The 22,812-nt window shown below is 30.4% G+C and overlaps 1 protein-coding gene across 2 annotated transcripts in view; it reads left to right on the top strand.

Moving 5' to 3' along the window:
* Positions 1-22,360, top strand: part of LOC132909223 (oocyte zinc finger protein XlCOF6-like) — a 33,381-nt gene extending 11,021 nt beyond the window's left edge. Inside the window, exons 5-8 of one of the 2 annotated variants that reach the window (XM_060963902.1) lie at positions 840-1,007; positions 1,079-1,271; positions 1,346-1,609; positions 21,927-22,360. In XM_060963902.1, coding sequence (XP_060819885.1) covers positions 840-1,007; positions 1,079-1,271; positions 1,346-1,609; positions 21,927-22,157 — 856 coding nt within the window. In that variant the 3' untranslated portion in view covers positions 22,158-22,360. Of the gene's footprint in view, positions 1-839; positions 1,008-1,078; positions 1,272-1,345; positions 1,610-8,241; positions 8,670-21,926 lie in introns of those variants that run through there. The other variant, XM_060963903.1, reaches the window with a different exon arrangement.
* Positions 22,361-22,812: the final 452 nt, after the last annotated feature.

Here is a 22,812-nt window from a genome sequence, read left to right as displayed (position 1 = left end):
AAATGTCATTTGATTTCATATTTTATTTTGTTAAAAATATCTCCTATGTGCTATACTAAAATATTACACAGATTATGATTGACTCAATCAACATCTCTAAATTAGTGAAGATTTGCTAAAGAAGTACATTGTAAAATGGACTTTAATTTTAGAATTCAAGTCTAAATTTTAAGAAGAAATATCAAAACACCTATGTGTCATAATCTGATATTATCTTAAATATTATTTTAGCATTAAAAAAGTTTTTCTGATGTGACTATTTTAGAAATTCAATATTATATTTACAATATATTTATTTAATTTCTTCAGCTTCTATACCTCTTTCAAATTTACAAAATAATTATTCTTAGGAATATTTCTTTATGGAGTTGTCTATATACATGCTTTTATGTTGCAACCATTATGCTGTAAATATTTTTGTAATATGATTTTTATAATCATAATGAAATTTTTCACAAAGTTTTGATGTTGATTGACGCTTACATTTGAAAGGAGTTGCTTTATTCTATATTTTAATTCTTGATACATAAGCTTATACAAAACTTGTACATAAACTTGTCCAAATTTTCATCTTCTGAATTGCTTTAATAAAAGTAAGCTGACAAAATATAAATAATAATATTGTAAATATTGTCAGTCCAAGAGTTAATTAAGCTGTAAATACCAAATTATTTTTTATTGTAATACATATTATCCTTTTTGTGAGAATACAATAAAAAAAAAATTTGGCCTTGAACTTCAAGATTATAATTTTAGTACCTCATGTATTTTAGCATTACACTTGGGTGATATATAAGTAAAGTACAAGTAGTATGCGAGTAATAAAAGAAGTTTTTCAGATTTTCAACAAAACCAAATTTAGTCACACATAAACGTATCCATTCTGGTGTTAGAAATTTTACATGTGATCAGTGTGGCAAGAGCTTTATTCAGAAAGGAAATCTAGAAGCTCATTTTTTAACTCACTCTGCAGATAAGCCATATAATTGCAGTCAATGTTCAAAAGCGTATGTTTATTAAAAACATATAATTTATAATTTACTTGTAACTATGATCACATATTTAATGTTATTTGCAGTTTCAAAACACCACTACAGTTGAAAAAACACGAGACAGTTCATACAGGTGCTAAACCACATCAATGTGCTGTATGTGGAAGAACTTTTAGAGAAAAAGGTACCTTAAGGGAACATCACAGAATACATACTGGTGCAATGCCATTTACATGTGAATTTTGCGGTAAATGTTTTCGATTTAAAGGAATATTAACTGTAAGTTAATTAAATGACTAATACAGTATTATTTAAAAAGCAAAAAGTAATATCATTTTAAAATTTATTTTTAGACACACAGAAGACAACATACTGGCGAACGTCCATATAGTTGTTTAGAATGTCAACATCATTTTACAAATTGGCCAAATTATAATAAGCATATGAAACGTAGGCATGGAATTAATACATCTCATGCAAAGCATTTGTCACAATCTCAACAGATACAATCACAGCAACAATTACCAGAGCAGCAATCAGAACAGTCACAAGCAGATCACTCAAATGCTTCAGAACATTCACTTTCTATATCTCCTACGGAATCATCAACTGTACATGTAAGAAATTATTGTATTTGATCTAGTATTATAGTTCATAGTATAAAAATATATGTGGCATTATGTAACATATGAAACTTATTTCAAAGATGAATTTAAAATGATATTACAAATTGATATAAATGTGCAACAAATTTCATTATATTTTTAATGGAGTATCCTCAGCAATTTATAAACATTAAGCACTATGAGCAAACTAAGCCTTGATTTTTATTACATTTTGTAGTCTGAAGTTCCGTTTTTATGATATAAGCATTACAAATTTTGAAATTCAATTCTTAACCCTTTGCACTCGGATGTCTTTTCAAAGGGGACATCGTAAGTCTCACATACCACTCGGATGTCTTCTCTGAGAGGATATCAAAGCTTATTAGTGATTACGGAGGATGAACTCATTCCACCGCAACTTTCTGTGAAATGCATGTTTCCCTGAAGTTTTCTGTTGAAATGGCACAAGGAAGCAAATCAAAATATGGTACAATTGCCAAGATATATGAAAAAAATATCAGTAGGTTTTATATCAGAAGAGAACGTGAGAAGTGCATTCACGACGGTTTGAGCGCTTCTCTACTTCACTTGAAAAGAATGTTAAGGATGAGTTGTAGAAGAAAGGTTGGTATACAAGTATGCCTGGCACTGTATAGTGAAATTTGAGGATATAAGTAAGCAAGTCCAAAACTGGAGAAAAAGATTTTCAAAGCTGAACTCAGTTCGTATTGAAGTGTCGAGCGTTACGGATAGATCCCTGTACTAGTAAGTCAGGAAATCGGAAAAGTAATATTCTTTTGGTAAATATAATTTTGTGGTTTCGTAATTTACCTCAAAGGAAGAAAAAATAAAAAATAAATGACATATTACAAGTTTGTTAAAAGTCTTATAAATCAGTTGAGAGGTAATCAAGAACATAGCTACTCACATCTTTGTCGGATAACAGACTGAATAACAAATTACATATTCCCAATGTAGGAGAAAAAAAAACTGGACTGTATTGTTTGTTCTGATAGGAAAACACCCAGTGGAAGACGTCAAACAACTTATTATTGTGAAACATATATAAACCAACCTGCAGTGCATACTGCGAATTGCTTCAAAATTTATCATACTGTAGAAAATTATAAGAAATAAAATTTTCATTTTGTGGCAAAAAATGTGATCCTCAACGTCTACACATTCATGTAAATCAAATATTATTACAATACTTGGTTCCAAAGCTATACTATATAATATATTTATTCTTAGGTTCACGTTTTCGCAATAAAGTGGCGTCGAGTTATTGGTAGGTAACGTCCAAGATGGCTCCGAGTGCAAAGGGTTAAAGTATGAGTTTATTTAAATGATAACAATTTAAATTCGCTATTTATTCTAAACTTTAGATATACATATTCACTTACTGACAAACCATACAAGAATTAAAAATTGAATTGAAAAACTAAACAAATAAAAATTTAATTTAATTTCTATCTTTTGGATAGTTTTCAAAGATATTTCAGTGTTAAAGCTTTAGAAAATGTATTAAAGTGAAGCAATATGTTATCTTTTCACTATCATATTTGAACTCTATTTGAAAATAACATTTTATTATGAACATCATTATAAAGATAAAGGGATATTATTCCTAAATACAGATTAATTCTTTTTCTAGTTAACTCAAAAGCGGATGCCGCTGCAGTAATAATCTCATATCAATTATGTGATTTGTCATTAGAAGTAGATATTGTTCCTATGTAGGACATAGATGGTATATAAATATATAGACCCACATACATATATATGTAATATTTAGTACATAATATGTATATACATATTATATAACATGTAATATATATGTAACATATAGTATCCAATATGATATATATATAACCCCTAGTATATAATATGTATATCTAACATATGCATATGTATTATATATATTACATACATATTTGTAATAATATATGTAATATATTTATAATTTATAATAATTTATATATATAAATATATATATTATATATATATAATATTATATATATATTATATATGTAATAATTCTCGATTAATAGATGTATTTTCATCTTAATAGGCATAGGGTTAGAGTTACCCTATGAATTCTTAGAACTGCTCTTTGGGAGAGAGCAACCGCGTTATCTTTAACTGCTGGTTGACGATATCTCATTGTTAGTTACTAGTGAATCATTAGATTATAAAAATAAAATTTTTATGCTTTTAAATTTAGAATCACGAGATCATATACATCAATGAAATTGCTTATGTTTTTTGATGAATGTGACACTAAACATGATTATATCTGAATTTAAAGTACATTCCTTGATTATTTCATACTCGCTCAATGTTTCTCATTTTCATTTTCGAAGGGTGTGGAAACCGATTAAAATTATCGGTGGAAACCGACTCGATAAAGGTCAGATGAAATTGGTTTGAGAGCCCCAAATAAAACTATTAAGAGAATATACATAAAAAATGGTGATAATAAGCCTTAGATGAATAAACACCAGATTCAAAATTTGAAGGAAAGATTATTTTTATTTTGATAACATTTTTAAATTAGTTACAAAATTCTTTAATAACTTCACATAGAGGATAAAGTTAAAATAAAAGAGAGAACAATATAAACAACTAAAGGTACACTCGAACGAGTTTAACGTTTTCTGTACAATTGCATATGTGAGACTGTAAGAAATGTTTGTTATACCTCAAATAAAAATGAATATCATCACTATATTAGGTTTGGTTTTAGGGTAGGTTTTTCAATCCGTCCGCTTTATGGCGACCGCGAACGCTTGCGTAAAATAATAACAATCTAATTATAAAAGTAATAGGGGGTAAATAATTTATATTATTTTACAAACTAGAAAAATTGTTATTGTTTGCGCTAGTGTTACTGATCACCTCATAGCGACTGGATTGAAAGAAGTAATCCAAATCCAAACACAACAGATTGATGATATTCATTTTTAATTAAATTATAGTAGACATTTCTTACAGTCTCACATATGCAGTTGTGCACAGGTCATTATGGCTCAACCTTTGTTTATATAAACTATATAAAAAATGAGGGGCGGTCAGCAATCAATACTAACGCGTACGCCATTATGGACGCACAATTATAAGCACAATTTACTCTAATGGTATTGATAGTATTTTACGAATATTTCGAAACTATGATCAACCGACAGTTACATGTATACGAAAAAATTGTCCAAAATTGTGAGCTTTTCAATATATTAAAAAATTATGGAAACTGGAAAGGACGTAGCTGTCTAATAGATTCATCAAAAAATTCAATGTTTTATACTGTTAAATTAGCATGCAAGAAGCATTCCTATCTATTTCTTCTTAATAGTTGGATTCTTACCGAACCGATCTAAAGTTAGACCGTTCGTTCAAGCTTGTACCCGAGTCATGACTTGGGATTCCAAAACTTTTAGGAGTCGGAGCAATATGAATTTATATAGATTGGGGCCTGATTCTGTTCGAATTTCTATCTGCCCGCCTCGAAGTTTCTGATCCCGATACTTGGGACGATCTGTACACCTCTAATATCAACTCTTTCACTGTGGATCCTGTACGAGCCGAAAACTAAAAATTGTTAAGATTTATAATTGTTACAATGATACATGTACCATACGGGGCGTAAATATTAATTAGCTAAAAAATTATATCGAAAATCTACTAAAATGGTAAAACAATCCTTTTTTCAAATTTTACAACATAGTTAATACGACATATCGTCATTTTAATCCACATGAAAAGCCTAAAGCTCATTGATTGGATTGATTTGAAGAAAACTGTCTTTTAATTCTTTAAATCTCTTTACGTAAAACATTTTTTTTAAATAGAACGATTTGAAAGGCGGTAACAAAAAATGAAGTTCACATCGATAACAGTAGCAATTTACAGGAAAAGTAACTTATCACTGATTTTAATGGGATTTTTTAATTGCCTTGTAGATATATAAACAATGGGAAATATAAAAAGACTAGTGGTAATCTTGACAAAAATAGGAAAGTTTTTTAAAAAAGAAAGGAGGTAGGAAAACTTTAAAAAGTTAATGGCTTATAGAAACCCATTTTATTTTTAATGTAAATTGTTTATTATGGTGAATGCAAATATGTCATTCTTATGGAAATATCGGTCTTGAAGACGCCACAGATTGTACAAGTCTCATCTCCAGCTGGATTAAAAGAGTTATATAGAAAGCGTTAATTATAAGTAAATAAATCCACAACCGGCAACGTTATTGCAAGATTTAATATAGTTAAATTATATTAGTATAGTTATTATTTATTAACTAATATATTTTTATATATATTAACATATATTGCGAGTCATTTTGCGTGTATGTGTGCCCCCGACAATAGTATTATATTAACTGATGTGTGTCACAAGGAGATTGTCGATCGGAACTTACACATTACGTGTGCATGTTGTTGCTAAAAGAGTAAAACCTATATAACTCAAGATAAAGATGGGAATAAGGTAATTTGTACCTTTCCATGTATTTCTTGATACCTGCAGTTCTTCATTATACGATGGAGTTGCTGATTGCAATTTTATCAAATCTAGATCAACATTTATACCGTTCTTTAAAACGGACTTGAGGGAGAGGTTGAAGAATTTGTACCTTTCTTTTTCAAATCAACATTTCAATTAAACTATATACACATGTCGGCATTCAATTTGTAGTAAATTTTTGTTATCAAATTCAAAATGGTTTAATGTCATCATCAAGGAAGAAAGAAAATAGTTTATTGCTAAAAGGAGGAAAAACAAGAGAGACAGAAATACATAGCAGGGTAGCATCATGGATTATAGAATTATAAAATCTTTAAATTATAATTTAATTTGTTAACACATTGGCGACGGATGATACATCATAGTATAAATGCATCATTCAAGTTCTTCACTTGGGTACGGATGATATGAAAACACGTCATCAGATACCTTCGTATATTTGTCTCAAAATAAATTTATAAGATATTATAAATAGTTCAATTTCTTTTAGAAAAGGCTATGTTAGATGTCTCACGAATTGAAAAAATTGTTTATGGATTTAACTTTGTTATATGTCGCGATGATTGATACCAAGATTTATGTATACGCTAGAGAGATAAAGTACGAATTCGACGGTTGGACTTTACTTCAGACCGTAATAACTCTGTTTATAGCACGATAAGATATTTCTTTATGGTTGATAAAATGACTATGCATCGACAAGATAAGAGTAAAATTTGTTAGTCTTTCCTTGGACTCCGCAACTATCGCATGTGTTTCTCAACAGCCTGTGGTTTCCTGTGTTTGAATAGTAAAAATTTTATTTCTTATGTTTTCTTAAAAATCTTTAAATGAACGAAGAATTATTTTCGAAGGAGATGATATTGTGAAGATTTTATCAGAAATCGCTGATGATGAATATAACAGTGAAGACTCTGATATCGGGCCGGTACGACGAAAAGTGCATGTGTTAGACGTGCTTTTATCGTTATTATCAAATGAAGAAGAAATAGAAATAGGAGAGAATAATGGGGATTGATCGGAACTTGATCCAGAAAAACATAATGAACAATTCAAAGGTGTCGCTGGAGAGAAAATCTTTCCAGATAATCCTCAAATTGTTACAGATGTCATGTCTTTATTTGTTGGAGATAATTTATTTGAAAAAATTGTACTCGAGATAAATCGTTATCATAATGCAAATAGTCACAGATATAAAAATTCTGCACATAGATCTAAATGAATCGATGTCACAGTTCCGGAAATGAAGAAAGTATTTGCCCTCATAATAATTATGGAAATTAGGAAAAATAAGATTGGTCCACAAATTCACTTATAGAAACTCCAGTTTTTAGCAATATTATGGAGTAGACGTCGGTTTTTGCAAATTTGTATTTTCCTCCGTTTCTTTAATAACACAGTTATCCGTCCAAATGACAATAGGCTAATAAAAGTACAAGAAATTATAGATTATTTTGTAATAAATTTAAAATCATATCTATCACTAGGTGAAGGCATAACCCCATAGAGAGGAAGACTTCGATTCCAAGTTTACAATCCGAACAAAACTATAAAATATGGCATTTTCAATAGAATCATTGGTGAATCAAAAACACGATATATTTACATTCTTTCCTTTATTGTGAAAAGAGTATTATTTTGGAGAGTACTATTATAAATTAAATGGATCAATATCGGAATGAATGGCATTATGTGTATGCAGATAATTTTAACAACAGTGTAACTTTGGCTTCTAAATTATTATCGCAAAAGGTTAGATTTTGGGGAACAATAAGAGTAAATCAGAGAATACCGGATTCTTTAAAAAAATATGAAACTGCAGCGTGGAAGAAAAAGGGGAGAAATTATGATACAGATATGGAGAAGTACAATGTAGTTAACAATGTGTAGGAGTAGTAAATAGTTAGGAGTTAATATCATTTATTGAGTGCTAAAGTATTTTTAAATATCATTGATTTATTTGTTGTTCTAACTGAAATAATATCTTCAAAACCAAATACGTATTCTATAATAAGCAATTCAATTAAAGGTACAATATGTTTTTATAAACACTATTAAGTATTATACCTAAAATTATTTTTCCTTATTCTTATTTTTAAGATGTTTTTATTTTTTTCAAGGTCACTGAGATCCGATCGTCTATATCTTCTATTTTTCTCACTGATTATACGTATAAACAAGGAAATTAAAAAGAAGTCCCATCAAAATCAGTGATGTGACACCTTTCTTACAAATTGATCATTGTATGAAGTCATGCAGATGCTGGATTGTTGGATATGTATTCTATATCCATTTAGGAATCTAAATAATAGGGTATACAATATTCTAATGGTCTAATTTTCCAAGTCAATTTCGATTTACTTAGCGTTCCTAATCTGTAAGTTTGCTGCAAATTAATACTTAGTAAAAAATTAGTGTATGAATAGTTCGCCATAACCATATGAGTGTTAAAGATGGTCCCATTGAATACTGAGATTTAGTAATACTGCGAATGATTGTATTTTTAAATACTTTCGTGACCTTTGAAAAATATACATTTGTACTAAAATATCTTGCAACTTTTGCATTTTTAGAATCGTTTAAAATTTTATTAATATAATCATGATAGTTGTAACAATCATAATAGTTAATTACATTTCTCTATGGATTGGTCCTTGTATCTCATTATTTCATATAAAAAAGTACTAAGTTACTTATGCCAAACGAGATGTATTAACCAACACATAAAGAAATGTGATTATTTAAAAAAAAAAAAAACGGAATTAAAAGCTCTACGTGTCCACGCGCGAAGAAACTAATAACTTCATGTCGTGACCTTTTCGAGGCCGTGCAATCTTGTTTTATAATATTTTTTATAATAATGTGAAATCATGAAGTTAGTGCTTCATTCTATTTATGGTTGGCTACCACATGTGCTAAGGAATTTCCTGTTTCTGCATTAATATCACGTTATTTATTTCTTATCTGACTGCGAAATGTAAATATATTGTAAATAACGTCACCGCAAAAACCAATAGAACTTTAATATAATTTTTCAAGAGTCACGATTAATTTATGACTCATGGTTCCTTTTGCAAAGTTGGTCATAGTGATAAGTAGAATACGATGCAAACAGAAAATGTAACTTTTTGATCTCGAAATTGTAGGTCAAGATCAAAATCAATTTTGCGGCAGTTTTTTTACATTAATCTCCACCAAACCAAGAGTGCAGGATCACATTGCGATGGTTCCGACACTTATTTTCCTTGCATCCTATGCATTCAATTAAAGGCAATATAAGTATATAAACATATATAAATGCTTTGAATATAACAATTATTTGTTCAATCTCTTAAATATTCGCTTTTTCTCGATTGTGTCGCGTTTCTGATTTCGATTAACGTTTTCTCAGCATTACTAAATTCATTAGCCATTGTACCTATTTCTATACGTTTAATTAATTAATTAATTTTCTTGCACTTTCTTGCTTACATTCAAACATCAGTTTGTGGTCATCGTGCAATTTTAGCTTTTAAAAATCGTTCGGATCTTATATAACATTTGCACGTACGTGCTGAATAACTAATGAAATTTTCTCGAATGATCAATCTTACTAACGAGATACAAAAGCAATACGTTAGTTCACCGTAAAGTCGATCTGTTGCAACGTAGACGGATTGAAATGAGAACTATTTGAAAATTGTATTTAAAAAAAACCTTTTGAAATTTTATTTACAGTGACTCCCGAATGTATTCGAATAATCGCCATAGATTTTTTAAATGAATATATTATGTGCATTATACGAAACTTTTTGAACTAACAACACACATCATGATTATAATAATAAGAGGAATTGGTCTGCAAAAGTGTATAGAAGTTATTGGACATTCATTGCAAACATATATTTTATGTAAAATTAGTATATAATGTGAGTAGTAGTCTTAAACGTAAAATTAGTGATAAAGATGGTCTCATTGCATATTGTGCCTTATTAATATAACAAATAAGTGACTGTTCAAATATCTTTGTGATCTTTGCGAAATATATAATTTACTACTAATAAATATCTTGTAACTTCTATACACATCTTCAGATCCGTTTCAAATACCAATGTAATCACCATAATCGCGTTGAATTATAATGCTAATAAAATTTTTAAGTGTTTTGTATAACATACAAGGTGTCTCAAATTTAAACAATTGAACTTGATCAGTATGTTCTGTGAATATAAATAAGAAAAAAAACGTCATATAAATATAGGACGGCAAATGCTTTCGGAAAAAGTTATAACAAAAATATTGATTGGTCGGGGAGGACACATCATTTGGGCCGTCAGGTTGTTTGGATCGCCAGATCTTAAATTAATAGACTTTTATTAGTGAGGAACAGTGAAAGTGATTGTGTATCGTATAAAAGTCAAATCGCAGAAGAAAAGACAAGAACTAAAAGTAGAAAGGATTAATGATGCATTTACTGAACTAAGGCAAAATAAACATGAAATCGGAAAGTAATAAAATTTAATCTCCCTACGATATCAAGCTGGTATTCGAAACGGCATTTTGAGATGAAAACATAAATTAATTTTTTCACTGTAATAAAACGTAATAATAAAGTGTTTGCGAATCTATCTATATAACATTTTTTCTTATTTCTGCTCATAGAACGCTGGTGAAATTTGATTATTGAAACTTGGGGCACCCTGTATACGCTACCATATAAAAATATTTGAATATTTGGTGCAATCCAACCAAAACATTGATATTTTTATTATATTTTCAACATTATGATGGAAGATTGCTTCTCTACTTGCTAATTCTTTACTTCTTGTCATAACTCGGATCAAATATTTTGTTACATTGAAGTTTTGTTGAATTGATTGAAAATCCATATTTATTTCTAACAAATAACTAACACCTCAGAAAATCTATATAAACTTCTAGAATATGGTTGAAAACACATCTCAATTAATTTAGCCATAATTCAATTTTCAGCCACTGTTAATGTTTCATTTTATTTATATTAATAAATATTAACTATTGTTTTTATCAATAAGATCGGAGGCAAAAATTAGTTTAAAGAGCTTTATTTACAGTATATCCTATATATTTGCAATACATAATTTGGAAATATTCAAATATTTATGCACGGTAGTGTTCATAAAATGTTTCTAGGAGTAGTTTTAGTAGAAATAATTTTATGAGTCACGTGTATAAAAACTTGAATATTCTGAGGTATTCTTATTTTATAATACATGGTAAACGTGTACGACCCAATTGGCGAATCAACCGTAGTTTTAGTCCCTTGGATGGTTCGCTTAGACCGCAAGCACTTGTCCACCAAGTTGTCGCAATAGTTAACAAGGTGGGGATGCGGGTTAGGCTCAAGGAGGAATGCTGATTGTCGATGCATCGAAGTTTTGAGCTGCGGGTTTATGATACTGGTATTCATAGCAATTCATCTGGTTCGTAGATACAGGATTCGGCAGCAATAAAATAATTTCTTGCTTCTTGTTCCTGATTTCGACGAACAAAAGATTAATTAAATCATAAAGTTTTTAAAGCATCTCAAAAGTAGTATGTTGTGCGCCCATGTTATGAATGTAAATCCAGTAACTTCACTGTAAAAACTAAACATAACTTTTTAAATTTACATTCAAAGAAGTTTAATACAAAGAAAAGAAGAAAAGATTAAGACATAATTATGAGGTTATGTACATACATCAGACTTATGTGATACAGGTACATATCCTTCTTTGATTATTGTGTTGACTTCTATTTTGCATATTTCATATGACAATTATTAAAAGAAAAAAGATGAGTCTGAACCGAAAATAATGGGAAGTGACAAAAACTATAAACTAACGAAGTAAAAAAGTTACAAGTTATTTATAATCCAATTATTTATTGCTCTGTAACTAATGTCTCCGGACCGTTTGTAATTTATCATCTTTTCCTATAATTTTATAGTCATTTGTTAGAACTCTGAATAGGGTAAAAAGGCTCATTTCGCTGTTACGTCTTTTCCTTGTTCCTTTTTGATCCTCTGCACGTGACAATTTTCGATCCTTATCTTAGTGCAGCCTAGAAGGTGGAAAGTTCGTAGAATTTGTTCAAAGTTAATATTAATTTGGTTAGGTTGTTCATCCATTTTGCGGTTTTATTATTTCAACATCGACGAGATTTAGTTACGATCGTTAGATAATGCTCAACCATTGATTCGCAGAAGATAGAAATTCGGCAATGAAATATATACTGGAAATGGGAATGGAAGATCATAGAATTTCTATTAAATTTACAACTTTCGATGATAGCAATAATTTGATGTTAGCTCAGAACCAGTTTCTCGCAGTACAGCAGTATATCTAGAAGGAATTGTTTTTTTGTAAAGGAAAATATCAGAAACCCATTGCTTGGGACGAGTTAGATCAAGTCGGGTTAACGACAATTTATTGGCAATAAACCAAATTGGCAATAAATCACTACATTTCTGTCAATGTGTGACAAGTTTTTTCACTCCGTTAGCGAAGAACTCAACTGATAAAATACTTCGCAGCTATCTTGACTTCATCCTCGATATTAAAATGAATACCTTTCAAGGTCTCCTTTAATTTAGGGAAAAGATGAAAATTCGATGAATTTTCGGATGATTTAATTCCATATCGTTATATCGAAGGGTCCTTTTCAATACCATTATTATTATATGTATAAAGAATAAATGAAAATGATGATGACGGTCACGCCGAATGTAGTTTAGCGGCTAAAAAGATATAGGGTCCTTAGACATTAAAATAAACTGACAATTTTCTTCATCCCTTTCCTTGATTATAAAAAGTGATTGTTTTTTTTATTCGGAGGTTCTATTATTTGAATATCTTTGTTTGACTATTAGTTCAGACGTGGGAGGCCCCTGTTTTGTACCGAAACGCATAAAAGAACAATATTGACAATAATCACTAGTACTTTATAGAATCTTCAGTTTTTTCTACGCCTACTAATCAAAGACGTGTTATGCGTTTGATATTTTTGAGGTGTAATTTAGAAATGATATGTATAAGTGCGTCTATGCTTGGTACGCATTATCATATAATATTATAGTATCAATGCATATGAATGTGAACGGGCAAGCCTTGCACGTGCCGTGCAATCACTTCAGACAAATCAACATGGACTAAAGTTTACTGAAAATTTATAGTATTAAGTTGCAGTCTTGTAAACATAATTTTAAGAATTTAAGTCATAGGTGCTATTCACAACCCCACAGGCACACGAAAATAAAAACTACCGTTCTTGGTTTCTTTCCCAAGGTTTTTCCGTTAAGTCCATTTGATGCGATGCCTGAGGCAATTTAGAATCCTTAATGCCTGTGTAAGTAGAACTAACATTATTGGTTCGTTTTGGTTATTGTCATGCAGGAGAAGATTTAAAAAACCTGTTTGCTTGAGTTACGTACACTGGATTAGGGTTTTTGGAAACCATGTGATGTTGCTATTCTATTTGATGAGGATTTCGTGTATATTGGCAATTCAGTTTATTAGTGAGTTTTCATGTAGGCAGTTTAGTGTCCTTTGTGTAAGATCTTTGATGTGCATATTGGGTACGCCAGATTTTTCATGTAGTTTGTGTGTCTATACTCTATAGTCTCTAACTATAGTCTCTTGGTTTGTTCATGATTATCCTTAAGAATCTATCCTGGATTTTTTTACTGAACCACAGACCTGTATTTTCGTACGGATCTTGTACGTGTCTCGTATAGGAGTATTTTGCGTTTCGGGTTTGTTGAGCATTTTGCATATGTGTTTTAGCCGCTGGACACCAAACTTGTGTTCCATATGTCAAGATTTTGTATAAGAGTATTTTGTGTTTGGTTGACAATGGACTCTCCCTATCTATTAGGAGGAGTTCTAATTGTACCAAATAGTTTTCCTTATGTGGTCGTGTATGACTGGTTTCCAATTAAATTTAGTGTCAAGAATGACGTCTAGATACTCGCCTTTTAATTCTGCTGTTTGTTGGTGTACAATTAGTTTGATGGATAGATGTGTTTCGGTTTTCTCAATATTTGGGTTCCCAACTCTAGAGGTGGGCTTAACACTAACAAAAAATGGTTTTGATGGTGAGCAATTGCCTCCTCTGGCTACCATGAAGATGTGTACTGTCATCTGCATACATATACACGCGCGCGTGCACATACAAACATGTATATGTTTCATATCTTCTGGTATTTACAATATTCATCTAATATTTTACTGAAACATTTATATTTATTTGATATTTAAGGGCCCTTCTGTGGCTGTAAGAAGAAAAAATGATTTTTGGGGAATTTTTCAAGAAAATACGTATATATTTATTTTCATGAAGGGTTTGGTTAATAAAGATACATTTAAAAAAATTTTGTTAAATTCGCATGTAAAAGTATTTATTTATTTAAGAATTATGTTCTGGAAGACCTTTTTAAAAAGGTGGTTTGCGGTGAGCACTCTTGCTGGAAACTGAATCATCTGACATTAAAATTTCGGGAAGATATAGTTAATATATTAGTTTATTTAATCTTTAATTGAAATATTTTACATGAAGTTTATTTGGGACAAAGTGATGGATGTTAAAAGTCAAATGACTGATTTTCATTTTAAGAAATATTCATTTTTTGATCATAAAATAGAAACTAAATATTTAAAAATGAAATTCATTAACTAAAGATTAGATCTTACCTAACGTAAGCCGTTAAGTTTCGGAACGGATTAGTTCAGCAGTTTTCGATTAGTGGATACCGACTTTGGAAATGCGTATTTTGACAAAAATGTGTAAGTTCCAAATTCCACTTTTTTAAAAACATTTTGTTTTATTTACACAGAGTCATCTTAAATCTTTCAGGACATATTCTTGTGTGTTTCAAGAAAATATCAAAACTCATCAATCAAATTTTTCTAATTTCCTAGCTCCATAGGAGTTTTGAAACAGTTAAAATATTGTAATAGTGATAATAATATTAAATTGAAGTACATGCCGATTTTTATCTATAAACTATACAAGTAATTGTAAAGTTTTGCCCTATTATTTATATATTATCCATATAAATTTTATATTTATATATTATCATATATAATTATATATATACATATAATTATATATTATCCATATATATATTATCCATAAAAACGCATTTTCGCATTTAAATATCTAAATTAAGGAAGTTGTAACACTCAATAATCTATTAATTATTTATTTTTATTTGTTTATTCTTAAGTAATGTATTATATTGAATATCAATAGAATTAGATATAATAAGCTCTTTTTTTAACAGTCATGGAGGAGAAAATGCATTTATGCATACTTACCAGACCGTACTTGTACATAGCACGGCAACTTTGTACTTGTATTTCAGGGAGCTGAGATATGACAAAAAACAATATTCTATCAACTACAGTATCTTTCAGTCTGTCTGCCATTAATGCATTTACCAATTCCCGGTTTTTGGAAATACGCGTTCCGTCAGTATTGAAGTTATCAGCAGAAAAATTGTAGATTATACATTATACCTGCCTACTCACTAAAATCTTTAACAACATATCGAAAGCCGCCTCATAGAATTTTCGAGTAGAGAGAATTTGAAGCATGACACAAAAAAAGAAAAAAAAATGAATACGTTAAAAATGAAAATTATTAAACGAAATAGAAAAAGAGGCTCGATGTTTGCAAAATTGTGTACAATTTCATTATAATTCGCTAAACTTTTTGGCGATCGAATGCAATTTTAAATAAAAAGAAAATTACATTGTAGTTATATTTCAGATAAGCTTAATCAAAGATATCAGTTACTAAAGGAAAAAAATGACATATGTTCTCTTCATATGCCTACATGTTCTCGCAAGTGCAGGTCCCGAGTTAACTGGAGATGAAAGTACACTGGGTCTTCCCTTCAAAATTCTTAGGAATATCCGTAACACTTTAATCTTATAAGCAACCCGATTATAATTGTCTGAGATTTGCGATAATGAGCTTTGGGCTCAAGGCGACAACTAGTCGCCGAACGTAGCCGCGGTCACGGGATGAACGTTCTACCTAACAGAGGTATAGAATTGCATGGATCTCCTTAAAAAAAATAGTTGTACCGACTCCTAACAGTAAACATTCCAACGGTCTCTGCCCCGTGGCTCGCCACACACAGACCCTATTCTTCGGGCAAGGTGATCGCCAGATGTCGATGCATCATTCACAGTATAAGTTTAGCTAGCCTGAGGAGCCGCTATAAATCTTAGGATTTAGTTAAGTTAGTCTTTCAAATTGACAAACAATCTTTATCCTAACAGTCCGTAAATCTTTCACCTACTATTGGAAGATACGGGAGATATGCTTTCCTCACGTACGACGCTTCCTGCCAGCAACTTTCTCTCAAAGGCGGCTAGCATCCTTTTCTAACCACCAACATAGAAATTAACTAATTAACAGCAAAGTCCATTTCCCTCACTTTCTGAGCGGAGGCTTTGCTCGACGAATCCGATGACCTCGTGCACTGAGACGCACCCCATCATAGTTTTCCTTTGCAGCATCATCGTGACGGAGAAACACATTCTCGTGCGATCTCATTAGCGAGAAAACAACGCCTTTAACGATCAGTGGATACTTCATGTTTTTAATCACGAATCCGACTTAGACTTTGGAAGAAAGTATTTTTGTTATCTCGCTGTCGTTATCGAACCTAAGACCACTGTCATTAGCGTCTAATTACCACGGTTACTTGTCGATTCTGTAATACTTACACTTGTGCTAATCAACATTACCCCGATTGTATAACAACGATGGCCAATTCCAGTGAAGATTCATTACACGCCCCTACCTTTAATCATAACGTTAACCCGACATATATACAGATATATAATTTCCGAATAAATGTAATGTATTTCTATACGTACTCAATATATAGTTACATTACAATATAATTAAGGATATATATATATACATTGTAAATGAATTATCAAATAAATACCGATAATTTCACGTATCAATCGCGAATTAGTAATTTCGTCTAACAGGTACATCAGTACCTCCGTTACGGTACGGGTTTTGGTTCGGTATTCTATTGGTGTAGTATATTTTGAAAAAGGATCAATATAGAGAATTAATGCCAAGTACTTAAAATTTTGATACGCAACGATATTTCCTATTGAGGAATTTCGAATTAATTGAATATTTTCAGCAGTATTGATGTCTAGACGATTACCAATTCGAAGCAATAAAGTTTGATGTTTCAAGTTCGTGTCGCCACCGAAGAAATATTGGGTCGTCACGATATAACACATAAAATATAATTAATTACATTAATATCAGGATAAGCATAAACTCCACAGCTTCGTGTATTTTGAATGTTAGTATTGGTAAATTAATAATACTCTAAGCAAGCACGAATATTTGAACCTTTTAAAAGAAAATCTTTTTAAAAATGTAAATATGATACATATACAAAATTTGAATAACGCTTCAAAACACAAAAAAGTGAATAATGCGAAAATATTTATTGTATAGTTTTTCACTCATCTGCTGTTACTAGCTTTGTAACCCATAAAAAGATCTATTGGAAAATTTAGACCAAAAAGTTCCAAAAAGACCAAAAGCAACAGTAAATTGAAAATTAGAAATAAAAACGAGAATAAAAGAAGAATAGGATTCTATTTCTTCAGAATATTTGAAAAAGAAAAATTATTTTTAACATGCCAAAACGTTCAAATGTATATCTGATCTTTACGTTGGAAATAATGCCTCAAAATCGGACGTGTCCGTTATTGAAAATACTTTGAACACTATTTTGACCGATTCTTGCAATTTCGACATTATTTTTATTACATGTAAACCACCTAATGTACCGTTTTCAATCCTGAAGAATAAACATGAATATCTGGATCTTGCCAGAATCTTGTAACATCAAATGGATAAATGTGCCTATTCATGGTGTACCTAATTTACGTATAATTAAAAAAATGCGACTATTTCCCGTTAGTATATTACCAAAACAAATGTAAAAATTTCTCACGTTGGACATCTTTTCGCCAGAACACATTTTGTGTTATCTCCGGCTATCTTTGCTGCATGACATATGCCCCCTCGTCACCACTTTCTCTGTACCCTGATTCTTGCAACAGTGTTATTAAGGTTGTTGACTTGTATCCCGGCAGTCATATACTGGATGACTTCAATATATCCCAGTCAAGTGGAATGATCAGATCCCACTACTGCCCAACTGTGATTGTGTGAAGCATTATCCGTGGGGAATATTTGGTTGACAATCTGTTTATGCGGTTTAGTCCAGATGAACCACATATATAACTTTATTGGTTCTTGCCATGACTTGGATGTTTTTTAACGATTCGCACGAGCGTTGCGAATCATTCTATACTTCTCTTTGATTACAAGGATTTCCGTTTCAATTTGGAAGATTACCTTAATCACCCATCTTTAAATCTGATGATCCTACAGATGGGAAAAGTTATTGACATATACATATACATATACATATTGTTGACACTATACTTAAACTATTCGAAAACTTAATTGTACATAATACGATATTGATGTATAGTGAACAGTGCGCTTTCATGCCTACGCAATATAATATTTCACTTCCTACTCAGAATTCTCTATCGTTTATAATTTTGTCTCAGCTAATCTTGAGCTTGGTAATCAGATAGATAGTGTACACAATAACTTTAAGAAGGCATTTGACACTCTTAGCCACAACATTCTTGTAGCGAAGCTGCCGTTGATGGGTATTTGCGACTTATTTTTGTCTTGGCTTTCGATCTACCTGTTTGACCATAGATGGATTATTCATGGTATTGGCTTGTACTTGGTCTCAATTGATGTAACTGCTGGTATTCCTCAAGGGTCGTATCTGGATTCTTTTCCGTTTATCCTATTTATCAGCAACTTGGTTAAAGCGATTAGGTATAATAAATTCCTGCTATGATGGCTTAAAAATTTTCAAACAGCTACTATGTCTCCAGAAATGTATTTAATTGCAACGTGACCTTTGTCACGTTCAACACTGATGCGAGGTTAATAACCTGGAACTTAACTATGGAACATGCTCTTTTGCGAACATGTGATGTTCACAGAATGTGCACTCCATAGGTTTTGAATACAGGCTTGGAGATCTGGCTCTATTTTAAGTTTCGGAGATTTATAACTTAGGTGTCTATTATATATGGCTATTAAATTTTTCTTTCCATTACCAGCGAATACTATATCTTCAGCTAGAAGTGGAATTAGGAGTAAAACCAAAAAGAATCTATAAACCAGAGGTTCAATAAGCGAAATCGTATTAATTTAATATATGCATAAATATACTAAACTACTTTGTAATAATAATCGTTTCAAAATATTGTATATTTTTATAATATAATGCAAGTGCTGTTACGAATTAGAGTGCAAGAAGCGTAATAGAAAAACTCGATACAACTTAGAACACAATTTTATTAATACTCTCCTCTTACACGGTATAATTAGATTAATCTATTTTTGTCGTTCGATTCGACTGTTCTGCTAGATTAATCCCGAGAAGGGGAACCGTTGATTTCTTCGGAATATTTGTATCAAGATTCTTCTACCATATATGTAGGTCATCTTTCTACGAAGTGCCATATTTCGTCAATTTGTGTCAATCTAGCCTCTTTAGATCTGCTTATAATTTTTGCGTACATTCGTCAGATGATACCGCTAACAAGTACGAGAAAAATATTTTCTAAAGAATACCGTGGTCAATGTACACGGCATAAATAAATTATTTGTGCTGACCATGACAGTGCCATTTTACACCTCTGAATAGGTGGAAGTATGTAAAAAATAGCCACAAAATTGAATTGATACCTTGAATTTCAAGGCCAAATTTTTTTCATTGAATCATATTCTACTCATCATAAAGGTAAAAAATCCCAGAGGAAACATGTGTCGTAACTCAACTGCTTTCTTCGAAAATGTTAAATTTCTATTAATTCTTGAACTCATCTTATTTATAATTGTAGCACGTAGGTATCTCTGATATAGCTATGGCTACGCGTCAGTTTTTATACGGCTACGACAACATTCTTGTTTAAGCAACTCTGAACTCACATCTCTATATTCCGGCCAAGTTTTCCCAAATACTACACGTCGCTTTTTAAGTGATAGAAAGCATGTTCAACATGATATTTTTATTATTTAATGGATTAATCCGTTTATCCGAACTGAAATGATTGTTTGAATTTATCGAATCGTTAGAAATCTCTGCAATCTGATATTTCCACAAAATGCAGCGGTCTTCTATTATTTCTGGTCGATTGTCGATATATTTTACGCGCAAAAAGATAACTCCCATCTGCTTCATCGATAGATCGTTATGTAAACTCTATGTGACTGTGAGATATATTGTAAATATAATTAATTTTATATGTTATATATAGAATTAGTGAAAAACATCATTTTAACATCATTTTGGCTTCTGTTTTTCATATCTGTTTTAGATAATTAAACAATAAATTCGATCTTGTATTTCCTGGTTTATTGAGACTATGAATTAAAATCTCCTATTTTTTTGGTGATGTCGGTCATTCAGATGCTTCGCACATATATAGGGTGTTGCATTTGAAGTTTTATATACAATTATCTGTCGAATTATTGAAAAAAAAGCTTCTACCAGAACTTACTTTATTTTAAGGGCATTGAGGGCGACAAACTACATTATTAGTGCGATTGTGATTTATGTTTAGGGTTGAATCCGCGATATATTTTTGCAAACAAAATCTTGGCCATATTCAACGAAGATAAATTTTGAACGGCAGTAAATGATTTTGAATGACTTTGAAAGACTTTCATATTATAGGTTGATAAATTCAACATTAAAAGGGCTATACTATAGACGAGTTTTGTAATCATTACAAAAATCTTCCTCGAAGCCAAGTAAATTCCATTTGGTAAACTTTTTTGAGTAAGGAATAGTTCAGCAGCTAATTGCGTGTAAAACTTCAAATGTTACCCTACATATGTATGTGTGCATATTTGAATATGAGTTAATTTTGTAATAGTAGACATGTGCTATGCTTTTATCGTGATTAACAAAAAGAAACAACGTGACCTACAAAACGTTTAAGAATGATATTGGGAAATATTGAGAATTCTCAACAAATGTCAATTACGATATTACTGTAACAGATATTATTTATAAAATTAAACAAAATTAAAATTTCTGGAAGAGATATTAAAATATAATGAAATATACTGAAACGTACTTATTGAAATTGAAAGAAGACAAAATCGAAATTATGAATTTATAATCTTTAAATATTGATTGTAGCTTTGAAATATGTTACACATATGTTACACTGTGTGATCTCTTCAATGCAGTTAAATACTTCTAATAGTAATATATCAGAAAGATGTTTTTGTTCAAGAAATTGTCTTGAATGAAAATATCAGTCACAAATGATATTAAAATATCAAACTGATATATAAATGTTATTTTACTAACAATACGTATTATATCTTATTAATTCCATGTACATATATATAAAATTCCATTGCAGAGTTTTAAAAAATTAGAGGAATCACTTAATTAAAAATGCTACAAATAAAATTATGTCTTATATATAAACCATAATTAAAAGAAGAATTTCTGACATAAATAATATTATTTACTATCATAAGTAGTACTGGAATAGTATAGTATTATTTAACTGCATTGGTTAAGGTTAAGCATACATAATTGTTATTTTATACTTAAATTAAATTATGATTTAGTTATTCCTTAAAAATATAGTCATGTAAAAATCACGAAGTATTTATTTATTTTTAACATCTTTAGGTAATACAAACTGTTTCACATACAGCAACTCAACCAATAGTTGTACAAACTGTTCCAACTAGCACTGTCCAAAATTTTCAATCTGATGTATCCGGCACCGTGCAAGAGACAGTTTTTCGAGAAAGGAGTGGGACATACTTTAATGCAGTACCAGCAACCCTGCAAAACTTTTTACCGCCTAATTTATCATATAACTTTTATAATATTTCTAATATTACATATAAAGAATGATTTAATATAATATAGAAATTATATATTCAAATCAGTTTAAACAAATATATACATATAAAAGTTTGTTTAAACAATAAGTGAAAGAGGTTCTTTTCTGGTGTTTAATTATGTAAAATATTTATTCATTGTAAGTAGTATTAAAAAATAATTTCTGTAAAAATTGTATTTTTATTGATATGATTAATACAATCACAAAGAACAGATTTTGAATTCAGAATTTATTCATATTGTTAGTGTGTGGCAAAATACATACTGGCGAGAGAAATTAACTACTTATAACGCATTTAATACTGCGAATGAAATAATAATAAGTTTGATTTGAATTGCTTATCCTTTTCTTTATATATATATTATGCAAATGTATATGATTTATAGACAGCACAAACAAACTTTAATTTCGGCATACGAAAAATCAGTTCATCAGATTTGAATTTTAGCGAGAAGGTTTATTTTATGCATTATTATAAATGTTATTGCAACAGATCTCTGAATCTGGATTTTTTTCTGCCTGAATTTTTTCATCTTGAGTATATCACTTGCAAAGGAACATGCTAAATGTGAATCGCCGATTTTAATAAAGGTTATGTATGATGTAGTTCTTGAAAAGCTATTTGATATGTTTTCTTCTACGTACTGACATTCATGTTGGACAGAT

This window comes from Bombus pascuorum, chromosome 7 (assembly GCF_905332965.1).
Source record: "Bombus pascuorum chromosome 7, iyBomPasc1.1, whole genome shotgun sequence".
NCBI lineage: Eukaryota > Metazoa > Arthropoda > Insecta > Hymenoptera > Apidae > Bombus > Bombus pascuorum.
Note: the sequence above shows the minus strand (reverse complement) of the source record. Positions and strands in the feature narration are given on the sequence as shown.